This window comes from Anguilla anguilla, chromosome 6 (genome assembly GCF_013347855.1).
Source record: "Anguilla anguilla isolate fAngAng1 chromosome 6, fAngAng1.pri, whole genome shotgun sequence".
NCBI lineage: Eukaryota > Metazoa > Chordata > Actinopteri > Anguilliformes > Anguillidae > Anguilla > Anguilla anguilla.
This window is the reverse complement of record NC_049206.1, coordinates 8,260,929-8,274,781: the sequence shown is the minus strand read 5'-3', so window position 1 is coordinate 8,274,781 and position 13,853 is coordinate 8,260,929. Positions and strand designations below refer to the sequence as shown.

The window sequence follows — 13,853 nt, the reverse complement described above, 5'->3', positions numbered from 1 at the left end:
CAGATTAGATCAGACAGGACTTATGAGTATATGAGACTGATTAGAGAGTCACATCACCTACACAAATAAATAATGGGATTTCAGAATCCAAAAAAAAAAAAAAAAAAACGACAACATTACCCAGCTTAGAAAATAGCATTTCTAATGTGGATTCATTTTTGCATTGATGATTTGTTTCAGTAAAAATCATATTTATCGGTTAGATTTTATAGAACACACAGATGATGGAATCTGTTCACTTATGCTACTAACAAGCTTTTATTTGTGGGCTTTTGCATTTAAAATATGCGTTTATTTATCTGGAGATCCGAATGCAAAGATGTAAGGACAATAGAGTTATTATGCTATTCCAAACAGATAAGGGCATGACATTTTTAAATGGATGTGGCTTTTAACAGTGGAAGATTCATGGCAAAAAGGCCTAAATTTGTATTTGGAATTCAGTACGCACAACGAAAAAAACTGAAGAGTGATAGTTTGCCTAAATTTTGCGTGGTAGGTTATTCACAGGACCTAGACGACTAATCTCCCGATGAAACGAATAGCTTAAAAATAAATCACAAGGCTTGAAATGAAGTTGGCCTCGCAGTCAATAAAATACTTTATTCACATAGCGAGGGACAGTAAAATAACATGACAGCCTTTATCCCCTCGTTGAAACCACAAAGGATGTACGTGGTAGCGGTTTCCCATTTGAACCGAGGTTCAAAAGAGCTGTGGTGCTCCTTCAAAGGCGAGGCAGCTTCTTCGGCTTCGAGAAGGAGGACAGCGTTCATATTTTCATTTCTCCCCTTCAAAGGGAGAGCCTGTCAGCATCGCGGTCGGGCTCCTGGGTTTTTAGCTGGCACACTTACGGCTAACGGCCAATGAGCTCGGCTCAGCTTTTTCAGAAGCGCCGCAATGGCGCTAATGAATTGGCCGGCCCCTTATCGATGGTAACAGCTTCAGCCGCAGCATAGCGGGCCGCCTGACACTCGAAGCTCGCGGCGAAGACGAGGCACCTCTCGCTGAACAAATATTTCTGCGGAAGTCTTTCCCCCCCCCCGTGAAGCTTTCTCCCGCTCTTCTTTTCTTTCGCTCGCCACTTCAAAGGGGACCTCATTCCGAATTCGGCATTCCGGAATCCTGGCGGGAGCGCGGGAAAAAAGCGCGAAGACGAACCCGAAATGCCAAGCGAGCAGCGTGCGCGCGTCACTGCAGCTCACAAAAAAAAAAGTTCAGGTAGCAGGCTGTCGAATCTGCCCCCAGCCCCCCTCCCAGCCCCCCCCTGCCATTCCCCCGTCCCACAGGCGATCATTTTGCCATGTTCCATCCTGAGCCTGACTCCGTGTCTCTCTGAATATGGCTAATCCGGGGGGGGGGGGGGGGGGGGGGCTGGTGGGGGCCCAGCGAGCCGCCATGTGTTTCTGCGGAGAGCCCGGGTCCCACGGGGACCGCTGTCAGCACAAACTCAGGAAACAGTTATCCTGTTCATATTTTTACAACTAGCCTCTATGTGCGGCTAAAGTGAATCACGAGCTAATCGCTGCCAGCTGCCCGGGGCCGAGGCCGGAGGAATGAGAGGAATCCATCACGGGCTGCGCAGATCCTTCCCAGGTATTTACCTTTCTGATCATCTTCATGTTTTACCTTCTCTTTCCAAACAGGCCTCTCTCTCTCTCTCTCTCTCTCTCTCTCTCTCTCTCTCTCTCTCTCTCTCTCTCTCTCTCTCTCTCTCTCTCTCTCTCTCTCTCTCTCTCTCTCTCTCTCTCTCTCTCTCTCTCTCTCTCTCTCTCTCTCTCTCTCTCTCTCCTCTCTCTCTCTCTCTCTCTCTCTCTCTCTCTCTCTCTCTCTCTCTCTCTCTCTCTCTCTCTCTCTCTCTCTCTCTCTCTCTCTCTCTCTCTCTGAAAAGCCTCTTGACTGAGGTCTCCAGGGAGATCGCTGGACTCTGCCACTCCCTCCCTTTTTTTTCGAGAGGTGGACTCGGGACCATGTGGGGCGGACGCGGGACCAGCAGGGAGGACGCGGGACGCGTGTTCATGGCGCGACCCGTAAGGCTGGAGGGTCAGGGTTCATGCGACGATCCATCAGTTGACAAAACGCGAAACACAAGGAGATATTTTTTTTCCCCCGTCCTCTTGGGAAACTGCCACTGATAACTCTCCATTTGGACGAGATGAGATGGACCAGAGGGAGGGAAGGATGCATGTGACTCTTATTAAAGCTCCCTGCTTATGATCGAGAACAAGCATCGTCACGGAAACGCAACTGCCTGAGAAGGATTCATCTGAGGATACCAGAGACCAATTTGTACAGTAACTAATTCAAGGCTTTCCCTGTGTTTTGTTTAGATTTTCTTTTTTTTTTTTACCAAAGCACATCTAGATTTATTAACTGTTGAGAAGAAGCTGAATGCTCGAGGACAGGCATGTGGTAGGATTTGGACAAAGGAACCTTCCAGAAAATAAGGAATCCTCTGAAGGGGATCGCCTCGCTGGTGCATTACGAAATCCAGCAACAATGCCGCAAACGGGAGGGGCTGTCCTCGCTTCACCTGAATTGCCATTGAGCTAATAATAAGGCAAGCGTACGCAGCTTGCGTTTCAAGGACAGGTGATCCTGTGGGTGAGTCCCAATGTTGGGGGGGTCAGGGCTGCACTGTAGAGCAGGCAAGGGCGTAATCCATGGGGGATAGGGGGGTTACAGCCTCCCCAATATTATAAAACAGGCCAAATAACCACCCCCCCACCCCCCACAATATAGCATGATGATAAGGCCAAAACGTTCATGTAATAAAGACAGGGATTTCATGCTGTGATTGGGATACTGATCTGTAGTCTGAAGTATTTCTCCTTCAGAGTCCACCAGAAATGATCATTTCACAGCTGTTTGTTTAAAAAATTTCCTCTGGGGGAGTATGCTCCTGACCCCCCTACAGGGCTGCAGTTCCCAGGGTCCATGCATTTCAACCCCCCCAATATTCAAACTAAAGTTACGCAATTGAGAGTAGGGGTCAGGACGCTGGATTTGAGACCTTGAGTATAAGGACTCAGGGCATAAATGAGGGATTGGCCATCGCACCATTAAAATCCTAGTTTCTTATAAAGGCCTGACTGCATGTATACGCAGTTCAGGATAAAAGTTGCAGCAGGTGGGTGCTACACATTCATGGTAGCTGAGGTTAGCTTACCTCCCTTCATCCCCCGTCATTATAAAACAACTTACGATGCTGAAAAAAAACAAACGCTGCCGGCGGGGCAGAGCCATCCAACCATCTTGCCCCAACCATCGAGAGTGCTTCGAGAGTCGTCTGGTCTCCCCCACCTCTGCGGTCCAGCCCCTCTTTTGTCATTGCCTCCACCCTGCCCACATCTGTCGCCACCTGCTGTTCCCCATCACCGCCACCCGGCTCCACCCATCATCTGAGCCACATCATAAACCTTATAAAACTGACTGACATGTTGGTCACCAGTCGGCAGGATGGAGGATGGGTTTCCCCCTTGAGCCTGGTTCCTTCCGAGGTTTCTTCCCATCTGCCACAGGGAGTTTTTCCTTGCCACTGTTGCCTTAGGCTTGCTCCTGTGGGGGTTTAGGCCAGGGGGTTGTCTATAAAGCGTATTTGGGACAACTGCTGTAAAATACGCTATACAAATAAAATTTGATTGATTGATTGATTGATTGAAAGCCTCCGTAATGCAATCCATTACTGCTATCATCATTGCGTGTCCCGGGACAGCGTAAATTTTAACAGAAGGCAACACGCTGAACGGAGAGCGCATTTGCAGAGGGACGATCCGGCCGAAATGGGTCGAGCGAATCAAACGTGCGATAGCAGAATAGTCCGTGGGAGGAAGATTCATGGGGGAAAGGCCCCCGCGTCCCCCATCCATCTCCCCTCCCCCCCGCCCCCCCCGCCCCACCTGCGCGCCCCTCTCCTTCGGGGACCGGCCCTGTCAGGAGGCGCCTGGATTCACCTCTGATGGATCGCCGAGGCCGCTTGGCGTGGGACGGTGGGAAATGTTTTTTTTTTTTCAGGAGAGAGAGAGAGCCCGCTTCTGGTTCTGGTTAGAGACAGGCAGCGCTCCTCTTTAAAGGCCGGCTTCGCTGTGCTTCTCTCCGAGTCTCAGGGTCCTCAACGAGCGGAAGGAAGGAGGCCAAATTCGCACAGCGGCAGCCACTGGCTTCCAGTCTCCTTTCATCACCAGCTCCCTCCCTTATTCATTACACTCCTCCATTCTTCTTAAGATGGACACAAAGGGATCATTTTATTCATATGCCGAGTTCTTAATTTTTCTGGAAATGCAGCGATGGATTGCTAACGCAGGAAGCTGATGTGAGCGAGATAATGAGATGTAGGCAGCAGATTAGAACTAGAGTTGTGTGTGGTTTCAAGGATAAACTCACTACTTGTGCACTGCCATTCTCCCCTTCAAATGTAAACCCGAGGTTATGATTGTTTCAGATGGCAAGAAATTCACCCATTTTGTTGAGTGTCATATAATGTAAGTCTGTAGGACTCACTGAACGACAACATCATCTAATCAAATAAATTGCAACATCTTAACTACTGTGAGTTCATCAGTAAAGATCTAACTCTCAGATATTCTAACGAACACACAGTGTTAGAATGCTACTCAGTGTAAGAAGATATTTCTTCTTCTGAAAAATTCAGGTTTGCTAATTAGCACAATTCTTCAGCCAAGAGGTTGAGAACTAATTAGTGGAATCAGCTGGTTGAGTTCACGGGTGAAAGAACTACGTGGCAGGACTTTTACTTTCTGTCCCCTGGACTTTCCAGCTCTGCTGTCAGTGGTAAATGCTCCAATCCAGTAGCGGCACCAGAGTTCCAATCATGGGCGTACCGGAGAAATGTGCGGGTGGACCAGGACGGGAGATTGCGATCACGGATTGGCGCAGGGGGGAGATGGGAGAGATCGCAATCACGGATCAGGGAGGGACCAATGATTTTTGGGTGTACCGATCAAAAACTGGGTGTGCCTAGGACATCCAGGACACAGTGTTCCATCACCAGTGGTCCAATCCACCTCCATGGAATCTTCCTCCCAACCTCTTCACCTCCACCCAGACTGCAGCTCTGTTGTATTCCACCACAACATCTCCGTCTGAACCCGCTCTGTTGGGCCAACGCCCTGATTTAAAGCCCTGTTCTGCAGGGGTGGGGAGGGGACGGGGGGACGGGGACGGGGTGGGGTGAGGGTGGTTCTGACATCCTGAGCAGCGACGGCTTCGTCCCGTTTCACGATGTTTGCGCTACATCTGCGGCGCCGGGCGGCTCCGAAAACTTCGGATGGAGGGGGGCTGGATTTACGGCCGGACAGCCAGCTGGACGTTTTTACGAGCGCGCGAATCAAAGGGTAGCGGTGCGGGACGGGTGCCCCCCGCCGATGTCCTGCTACGGGACGGCGCGCGGTATCTGGCCGGCCCGCGGCTCCAGGACCCCAGACCGAGGCACCGCACACCCCAGTTTAGGCAGCGCTCTGCTGGGTGCCACACCGCCCCGCACACATTAGGGGCAGAATCCAGCTCAACGGGGCATCGAAACGAAAGCACTGGATCCCGAGGAAACGTTGAATTATAACGGCTATGACGGCAGTGCCCATAGCGGTTAGTTACGACAGCTGCCCTTTTCATTGTGTCTCCTGTTTACACTGTCTTGACATTTATACGGGCTTCATTCTTGAGGCTTGGCAGCTCTCTCTCCCCCCATTTTGTGGATGCAAGATTGATGGAGGGGTTTATTGGATCTTGAACTTTTCGTCGATGCGCCTCGTTCAAAAGGCAATGTGGAATTAACGGAGGGCCGGTCAAAGGTTTGTTCTTGGGGGATCCTGCCATTGATCTGATCTGAGCCACAGTCAAAGGCAACAGAGTTGAGGGTGGATTCGTCAGGAAGTAATTCGTACACCAAAGTTTGAACTGAGGGCGGACATAAAGATCACCCTCCTCTTTCTGAAATGCCAGAACTGTCTGTGCTTTTTATAATGACCCAAACTGCATTTCACAGTGAATGTCACACCATCTTGAAATTTCCCATTGGGGAGAAGAACCTGAATTGTGATGCTTCCAAAGTTGGATCTACGCTGTAATTTTTTTTTTCTACAACTCATTTATATGACTGTCTATTTCTGAAGCAATTCAGCTACCTTATTCAAGGGTACCATGACATTGGCCCACCTGGATATCAAACCTAACAACCTCTGAGCTACAAGTCCAGGAATTCAATTCACACCAATTTAGTTTTTTTTTTTTTTTCCCCACAGGCCTCTCAATCCCAGCTACGTGGAATTGTTTTTTTTCTCAAGAAAACCACAGATTTTATGAACGTACTAGATGTTCAGTTTTTTGTCGGGAAACCACGGCCCCGGATGTCTGGCTGACTTCAGTGTAAGTGGAGCACTGTGCCTCATTATGATTGTTCAGAGATGAAAGAGAGCCCTGGTGAGACTGACAAATCCCAAAGTTTAGCGCCGTAATCTGGTGGTAGTGACATATCCTGATACAACAATTAATCATCACTCCTAGTGGACCAGCTGCGCAATTTATATCGTAACATTCTCCAGATGTGACATCAGCAGTTTTGTTTAGCTGCGAAAGGAAGAAAAAAAAGCTCGGAATTCGGTCGTCAGGAATGTGCGGAGTTTTCGGAAATGAGGGAACTTGATTCTCCTCAAAACTCAAATGCCAAAGAAAGTCTCACCATTTATTGTACATTTAAGGTTTCATTCACATACATCTCTTTTGTCTGGAGAACTGCAGTCTTGGTTTAAAATGCTGTGTTAGCCATTTTTTTCCCCAAAGTAACACAGGGAGCCAGTCACTATTTTTTCACCTTAGCAGTCTGCCTTAAGGCTAATTTATACTTTGTAACACCACACTTTCGACAAGTCTTGTTTGACAAAATTGATGTACAAGGAACAGCCCTTCACTTGCATTTCAGATGACTAGGGCAGCTGATCCAAGGCATAGCCACAGATTCTAATGCATGAGCCACACCTTCAATCTTGTTTCTGTAGACATTGATGATAAATGCATCAATTTGGAAAAAAAACAGGATCTGCAAGACTTCGTGGAACATAAACGTCATCTGTTTACTAAATGTGTTCCCAATAAACATATTAAGCCCCTTTGTAACTCAATTTTAATCTTGCTGTTGCTACAATAAACTTCAAAAACTCAAAGACATGCTCTTTGTCTCTACAAAACAGACTGGCCTTCTCAGGTTTAGCTCCCAAATAAAACGGTGGTTCATACTCATATGTAAGGACAGTGTAATGTGCTGGTTCTTAACCGTTTTAATATTGGGACCAAAATTAGAAATACTTTTTAGTATCAGGACCCAAATTAGAAATTTAGTATCCTTCAGGGACCCATGAAATACACATGCTAGCATAACCTAGATCACTAGTGATCAATTTGTACAGCAACCAATTCAAGACTTTCCCTGTGTTTTGTTTACTTTTCTAGAGACTCATTTTGGGACCCATCTTATACACTCCCATTTGCGTCCCAACCCATAGTTTAAGAAACACTGACGTGAAGGAACTGAAGAAACAGGTGTATGCATTTTATGGTCCTGGAATAGCAAGCCTAGTACAGTGAAAGCTTTGACTTTATGGGTGGTTTGCAGAGTGGCGACAAAGCAAGTCCAGAAGGCGGCTGCAAGGCTATCATCGATTTTCAGCGGGCGAAGTGCGCGACTACAGTTTCCCCCCCTTCTATAAAGGCCGTGTTCATGAAAGATTCACGGGTTTGAAAGCCGTCCAAGTTTTTTTTTCTTCTTCTTCCTTTTACGTGTTTGGTCCTGTTGCAGTGTGGCCTCGTGCCCCTTCTCCTAACCACAGACCGCACACCCAACACACATCACAAATATACCTCGACCGGCATGTTTCAGCATTAGCGGCAGAAATAACACTAGCGTTTAATGAGTGAAATGGGTCTAAATGGCTCATTTCAGCCTGGGTAAACACATTTAGCCGTGAGGTCACAGCCCGCTTGCGTACGGCGAAGTCAGCTAGATAAATTTTGTCAAAATGTTTAGTGTCCTGCGAAAACCATCTGGGGAAAAAACAAGTGCTCGGCCGATGTTGACTTTGGCAACGGACGCCGCGCCACAGGCCTTCGACTATTTCAGTCAAACGCTCGATCTTCCGACCGGCGCGAGGAGACGTTCTGCGGGCCGTCCGCTGCAGGTCCTGGCCCTTCGCTGTTTCTCAGATTTGCCAGGATGAAGCAGACATCTGTGTTTATGTGCATTTTGATCAGCCACATCACCCTAATGGAATCCACAAATAAGGAGGACGCAGTTCTGTTGAGGCAGAGCTGTCATCACTTCTCCCCCTTCAGACTGAAGGTCCTTTATATTTTTAGTGTAAAGGAAAAAAAACCGACTCGCTCAAAACGTCTTTAGCGACCGACAAGGAGACAAACTGCATTTGGCGGGATCAAAATACCCTTTCCCCCATTTTTTCAGAGAGGTTTTGAGGGAAAGTTAATATTGAAATACAAACTGTGTTGGATTTTGGTTCTCATCAAGCACACTTTTTTTCTCTCTCCCTTATTCTTTGTCCCACAGCCAGCCTGGAAATATGGTCATAAAATCCATGAACACTCACGAAACCCAGCTTGTTTTTAGAGGGCAATGGGCTGAATCTGTTCATATATCTGAATATACACCCCTAGACCAAGGTTCGACAGAAAAATGTGGTATTCAAGCCACATTTGGTCATTAAGACTTTTTTCCACAACAAATCAGTCATATGTCGTAGAGGCCTGATACTAACCACTCATATGCCCCTTGCCATAGCACACATTTGTTTTTCAGTTTACATTAGCCTGGTCTACCATATTTGATTATCTACCCTTTTGAAACTTTAGATTTTCGTGAAAGCTTCTTTTCAAACATCGCTGATCCAATTTGCACGGCAATGTGGTATGCATTATTGACGGATCAGACAACATTTACTCAAATCTGGATATACTGAACTATGACAAAATGGCCACCATAAGCCAGTTTGTTTTCTGCATCTACACATGACATGCAAGAGAGTGAAGCTAATTCACTGGTCGGTTATTCATCCTCTACATAAGTTTGCATGCAGCATGAATCACTAAAGGCAAGATGTGATGTGGATCCCTTAAAATGTGCGGGTGCAACAAACAGATGTGTCATCATCTCCAGCAGTTCTTCTCCACCCAAGGATCAAATTCGAACATGAAGTGCTCGGCCTTGCACCAAAGTTTGTTTACACTCCTCATGAATAGCTGGGAAAAACCTGATTTGAGGAGTGGCAGTGAATTGCCTTTTATTTTCCCAACTATTGATTTTCATTCATGCTAATTTTGTCAAATGAATTATGCACACTGTAATCTCATAATTTATGTGACATGCTTATCTCTTCTCATTTATGCTCATCTACACCATTACAGTCAGGCATATTGGAGGCCACTCTGGTCTTGGGCCCTTGTCAGCTCTGCTTGCAGGCATGTTTGCGCATTGAAATCTAAGTTTGGAAAACTAACTGCTCAGGTCACATATGTCTGGTAACTGAACAGCCAGATAGTACATTCTAAACATCAGCTCCAAACATCGCCACAACCTTTGCTCAGAAATAGAGTTCCACGTCAATCTCTCACGATTAGTTTCTGCCAGTCTGATTAGTACGCTGTGTTACGCGTCATCATTTACAAACACTGTCACTTTGAGCATTTCATTTCCATGAAGACTCTGAAGTGGAAAGAGAAGCAATCTGATCGGAAATTCTGTCTGACAGATCTTTTTATACGTAAGATCAGAATGAATTAAAACAATTGAGAGCTGAAAGGAAGAGAGAAGAGATATATGCCTGAATCTGTTACAGATGGTTCCTCGCAGTGACAAATAGTCCATGGGCCATGAGAGTTATTGTTACCATGTGCAGAGAAAAAAAACCCATAAAGTTTTAACGTGAATGTCCACTTCTTTAAATTTACAGCTGACCCCTGAATGGGACGATCTATATTGCGTTTAGTGCTCAATACCCCTTACAATTCCATGATGTCACTTGAAATCCTGACTGTTTTTACGCTAAGAAATTGAGGAAGCATTAACGATGTCGAATTTAACTACTGACTTGTGCACACAGGAGTTAAATACGCACCGAAGGACAGTTACGTCCAGTCAGGTGACACAACTCAAATGAAGCGGAATTAATTCACTGCAAAATTGTTTACGATGAGGCGCGTGTACTTGGGAGAATTCGATCATTCAATAGTACTACAAATGAGATTTACATGTAGGGACCAGCGACAGAGGAGGCTCTTTTCTACATCATAGTGGATGTAGCTTCTTGCAAAATGAATATTGCAGATGTGGCTGCTCCTGCCACTTCGGCTATGAACACAGCTGAGAGCAGTATAGCAGTCCTGTCTTATGTAGGGGTGGGATTTTCGCTGATTGAGGAGGACATTCTCTCCCATTGTAAATCTTAGTCAGAAAGCAGTCATACTCTGTTTCTGCTGCAGTTAGCAGATATGAACAGAGCTGTTCTTTACATACTTGCTGTGAACAATGTTAAGAAAAAAAAAACAGCTGTCTCTCCTGGTTTAGTCACTGCGTCCTAAGCAAAGTAAGACATTAGAAAGTAGGACGGTATGGACAGCAGCACGGGGTAGAGAGTAAGATAAAAAATCAGGGGTCTATGGGATTGAGATACACAGTTTCAGCTGGGATCCTTCTTCCCACACACTCTGGGAAGGACCTGTGTAATTAGGAATCACAGACGTGGCACTCCTCAGCTTCACGCACATGAGAACCTTGACCACGTCCGTGACCCAGCGGAAAAAAAGACGAACTGGAAACAGATGAGTGGACGTGACCGCACCGTACGCCCACCTTCGCAGAGACGCCGAGAGACGGCTGAGTCAGGGAGACCGGGCCGCCTGGCACGGGGAGAAACCGGGGGGTCGCGCCCCGTCAGCCCGGGGGGAGGCTGCCCTGCACGGGGCAACGACGGGCGTGTCCACTGAAGGTGAGAGCGTGATCGGGGACTGTGCGGGTTTAGCGACAGAGTCAGGCTTTTATAGCACTGACCTGACCTCTTGCTGCCCCCCCCTCCTCAGGACAGGCTTTAGCGACACGCCTGTTCTCCAGAGCGCTGCTCTTCAGAGTTCATTTGAAGTCACTTTAATAGGAATGGGAAAATAAAGTGTGCCGTTAGGGGGCCCGTCGTGGGACTCGGATGCGTTTGGGGAATTTGGAACGGATACGGAGTTATGGACGGAATGGAACCCGGTGACTTCTCTCCTCCTTGACTTGGATAGGGGAGAGGGAATAGGGGGCTGGGGGTGACAGGAGGATGGAGGGAATGGGGGTAGGTGACGTGATGGGTGAGAGCGGATGGGCGGAGGGCGGGGGGGGGGAGTGGGGGCGGGTGGTGGCGGTCACTTGGATGGAGGACAGGAGACGGGGGGGGATGGAGGTGACGTGACGGCAGAACAGAACACAACACTGTGACACATCGGTGACCGCCAAACCGAAAGCAGCTGCCAAGACAAGACCCGAGGAGGCCTCACTAAGAAACTAGGCCTGACTAAGAAAAGGAAACAAAGAACAAAACCTGATTTCTGACGCGGCGTTGACACGGAAAACTTGCTGTCGCCTTTACATTACATTACATTACAGGCATTTGGCAGACGCTCTTATCCAGAGCGACGTACAACAAAGTGTATAACCATAACCAGGAACAAGTATGACGAAACCCCTAGAGAGAAGTACCGGTCCAAGTGCAGGGAACAACCGCATAGTTCAACTTGGACCCTGAAGGTTAAACTGATTAACACTAACAACGAGAACGGCAACAACGCAGTCTATGGAAAAAAATACAAGTAGTCGTTAAGACAGGTGCATTAACTAAGTCATTACATTACATTACATACATTACAGGCATTTGGCAGACGCTCTTATCCAGAGCGACGTACAACAAAGTGTATAACCATAACCAGGAACAAGTATGACGAAAAGTCGCCTACGAAACAGCCTTTGCGGCCTGTTGAGCTGTGCCATACCTGCGCCGGGCAACGCGTGGCCTCGTTTGTTTCGTACGGGCGTGTGGCGCGGCTGGCGGGTACTCACCCCTCCCTGGTGTTGTCCATGGCTGATGGGGGGGAGAGGTGGTTGTGGGGGCTGTGGACGCTCCCCTCGATGCCCAGGGGCCTGGAGGACAGGTCCGGGGTGGAGGAGAGGAGCCCAGATGTGGCCCTATTATGGGGGCCGGCGGAGCCAGTGAACATCCCTGAAAAGACAAACAAAGTCAATCCACAAAAAAAAAAAAAAAACAGGCCCAAAATCACGACCACGGCTCCCCGCCTTCATGATAGCCCCTCGCCAAATTAGGTAATTATCATGGCAACATGCTTTTGTTATGACAGCAAATCCCCAGATTGACCCAATCAGGGCCCTTTGAAAAAATAACTGTTCCTTGTTTGTGCTGTTTGCAATTTGCAGCGCACCGTTTACGCTGTTGTGCACATTTGGACCAGTCTAAGGTTAAGTGGTATCACACACAATTTGCTGTTTTTTTTTTTCCTCTCTGACATTTCGTTTCATTGATCACTTTATTTTTAGAGGCTAAACGTATTTTCCATGAAAGTGGAAGCTGGCACACAATGATATGTTTGTGCACAATGAAATAGGTCTCCATGGTGCCTGAAATGATTTTGTAGGTCTGACTCAGGTTTACCAGACAGTCATATCATTAACATGGGAACAAAAGGCATTTAATGACGTAAACAGGCCAGACTATATCTAGACATGTCGTTTTGCCCGCTCTCTAGAGAATACCTAGTGCGGTGTCAACTACGTAATCTGGCAAGCTGATCCATGCATAGAGTTCTTTGTGTGAAAAAAATCACTTCCTATCTCGAAAATGAAGTGAAAATGAAGTGTTAAATGGTAAACACAGGGCTTAAATAACAGACAGTTTTATCTGTCTGTGTCTGATTGGCTGTCTGACTTGGAAATCACTGGATCATAGATGACATCACAAAATGCTTTCGGAAATGGATTTTTCTTCTGGAGTGTGGCAAGAGCAAATGCCGTCAAACAGTTTTCCAAAGTAAAGCATTCCTGGAGTTCCAATTCACCAAGGTGTTCTAGCGAAGTTGGTATTCCCGTAAAAAAAAAAAAAAACAGTTCTTCCGAAATGTTTCTCCCACAGAAATGGATCCAACGTCACTACGCAAAACACTGACTTTCAGGAAACAAAAACTGTTTCGGTAAACATTTGAACGGTCGCCAAAGCTGCTCTCGTTTCCTTGTAGTGTAAAACTCTGAGAAATGCGTGTTTGTCCAGTGATGAATCTGCTTCTTTGAATTTCAGCGGGAACACATGAATATTGTGGGAACTTCTGCGACAGTCCCAGCCAGTTAGCAGAGGGGTGCTCCTGGATTTTCCTTGGCTCCAGCTGTTTGCCAGGAGAAGCCGATTGGTCGATTGGACACGCTTTTGACATGATTACAACCATTCATCACCCAGAACCCATCAATCAAAACCCCTTTAAATGCTTTCCCCTTTAGCCTCAACATCTGCTGCTAAACCAGCAACATACCAGCAAACAATGGCGGTGATTTCTGCAATTTTAGGGGCTGTTTTTCGTGGAAAACAACTATCCGGTGAGGGGACCGTCGGAGAGACCACACGGCACCAGACAGAAGGCAGAGTGCCCACGGAAGGTGCCCCTGAAACTGGGTATGCTTTGTTCGCCCGAACTGTTTGGAATAACTGTGGTCTGCCATTGAGCAAGGGTGCATTGCTGCTGAGAGAGAGAGAGAGAGAGAAAGAGAGAGAATGAGAGATGGATAAAGAGAGCAAGAGAAG

At 47.1% G+C, this 13,853-nt stretch overlaps 1 protein-coding gene across 1 annotated transcript in view; it reads right to left on the bottom strand.

The window, feature by feature from the left end:
• Nucleotides 1-10,899: 10,899 nt before the first annotated feature.
• LOC118229569 (zinc finger protein GLIS1) overlaps nt 10,900-13,853 on the bottom strand; it is an 85,625-nt gene continuing 82,671 nt past the window's right edge. Inside the window, exons 8-9 of the mRNA XM_035421628.1 lie at nt 12,110-12,269; nt 10,900-10,972 (exon numbers count right to left, since the gene is read on the bottom strand). Of these exons, the coding sequence (XP_035277519.1) occupies nt 10,900-10,972; nt 12,110-12,269 (233 nt within the window). The remainder of the gene's footprint in view (nt 10,973-12,109; nt 12,270-13,853) is intronic.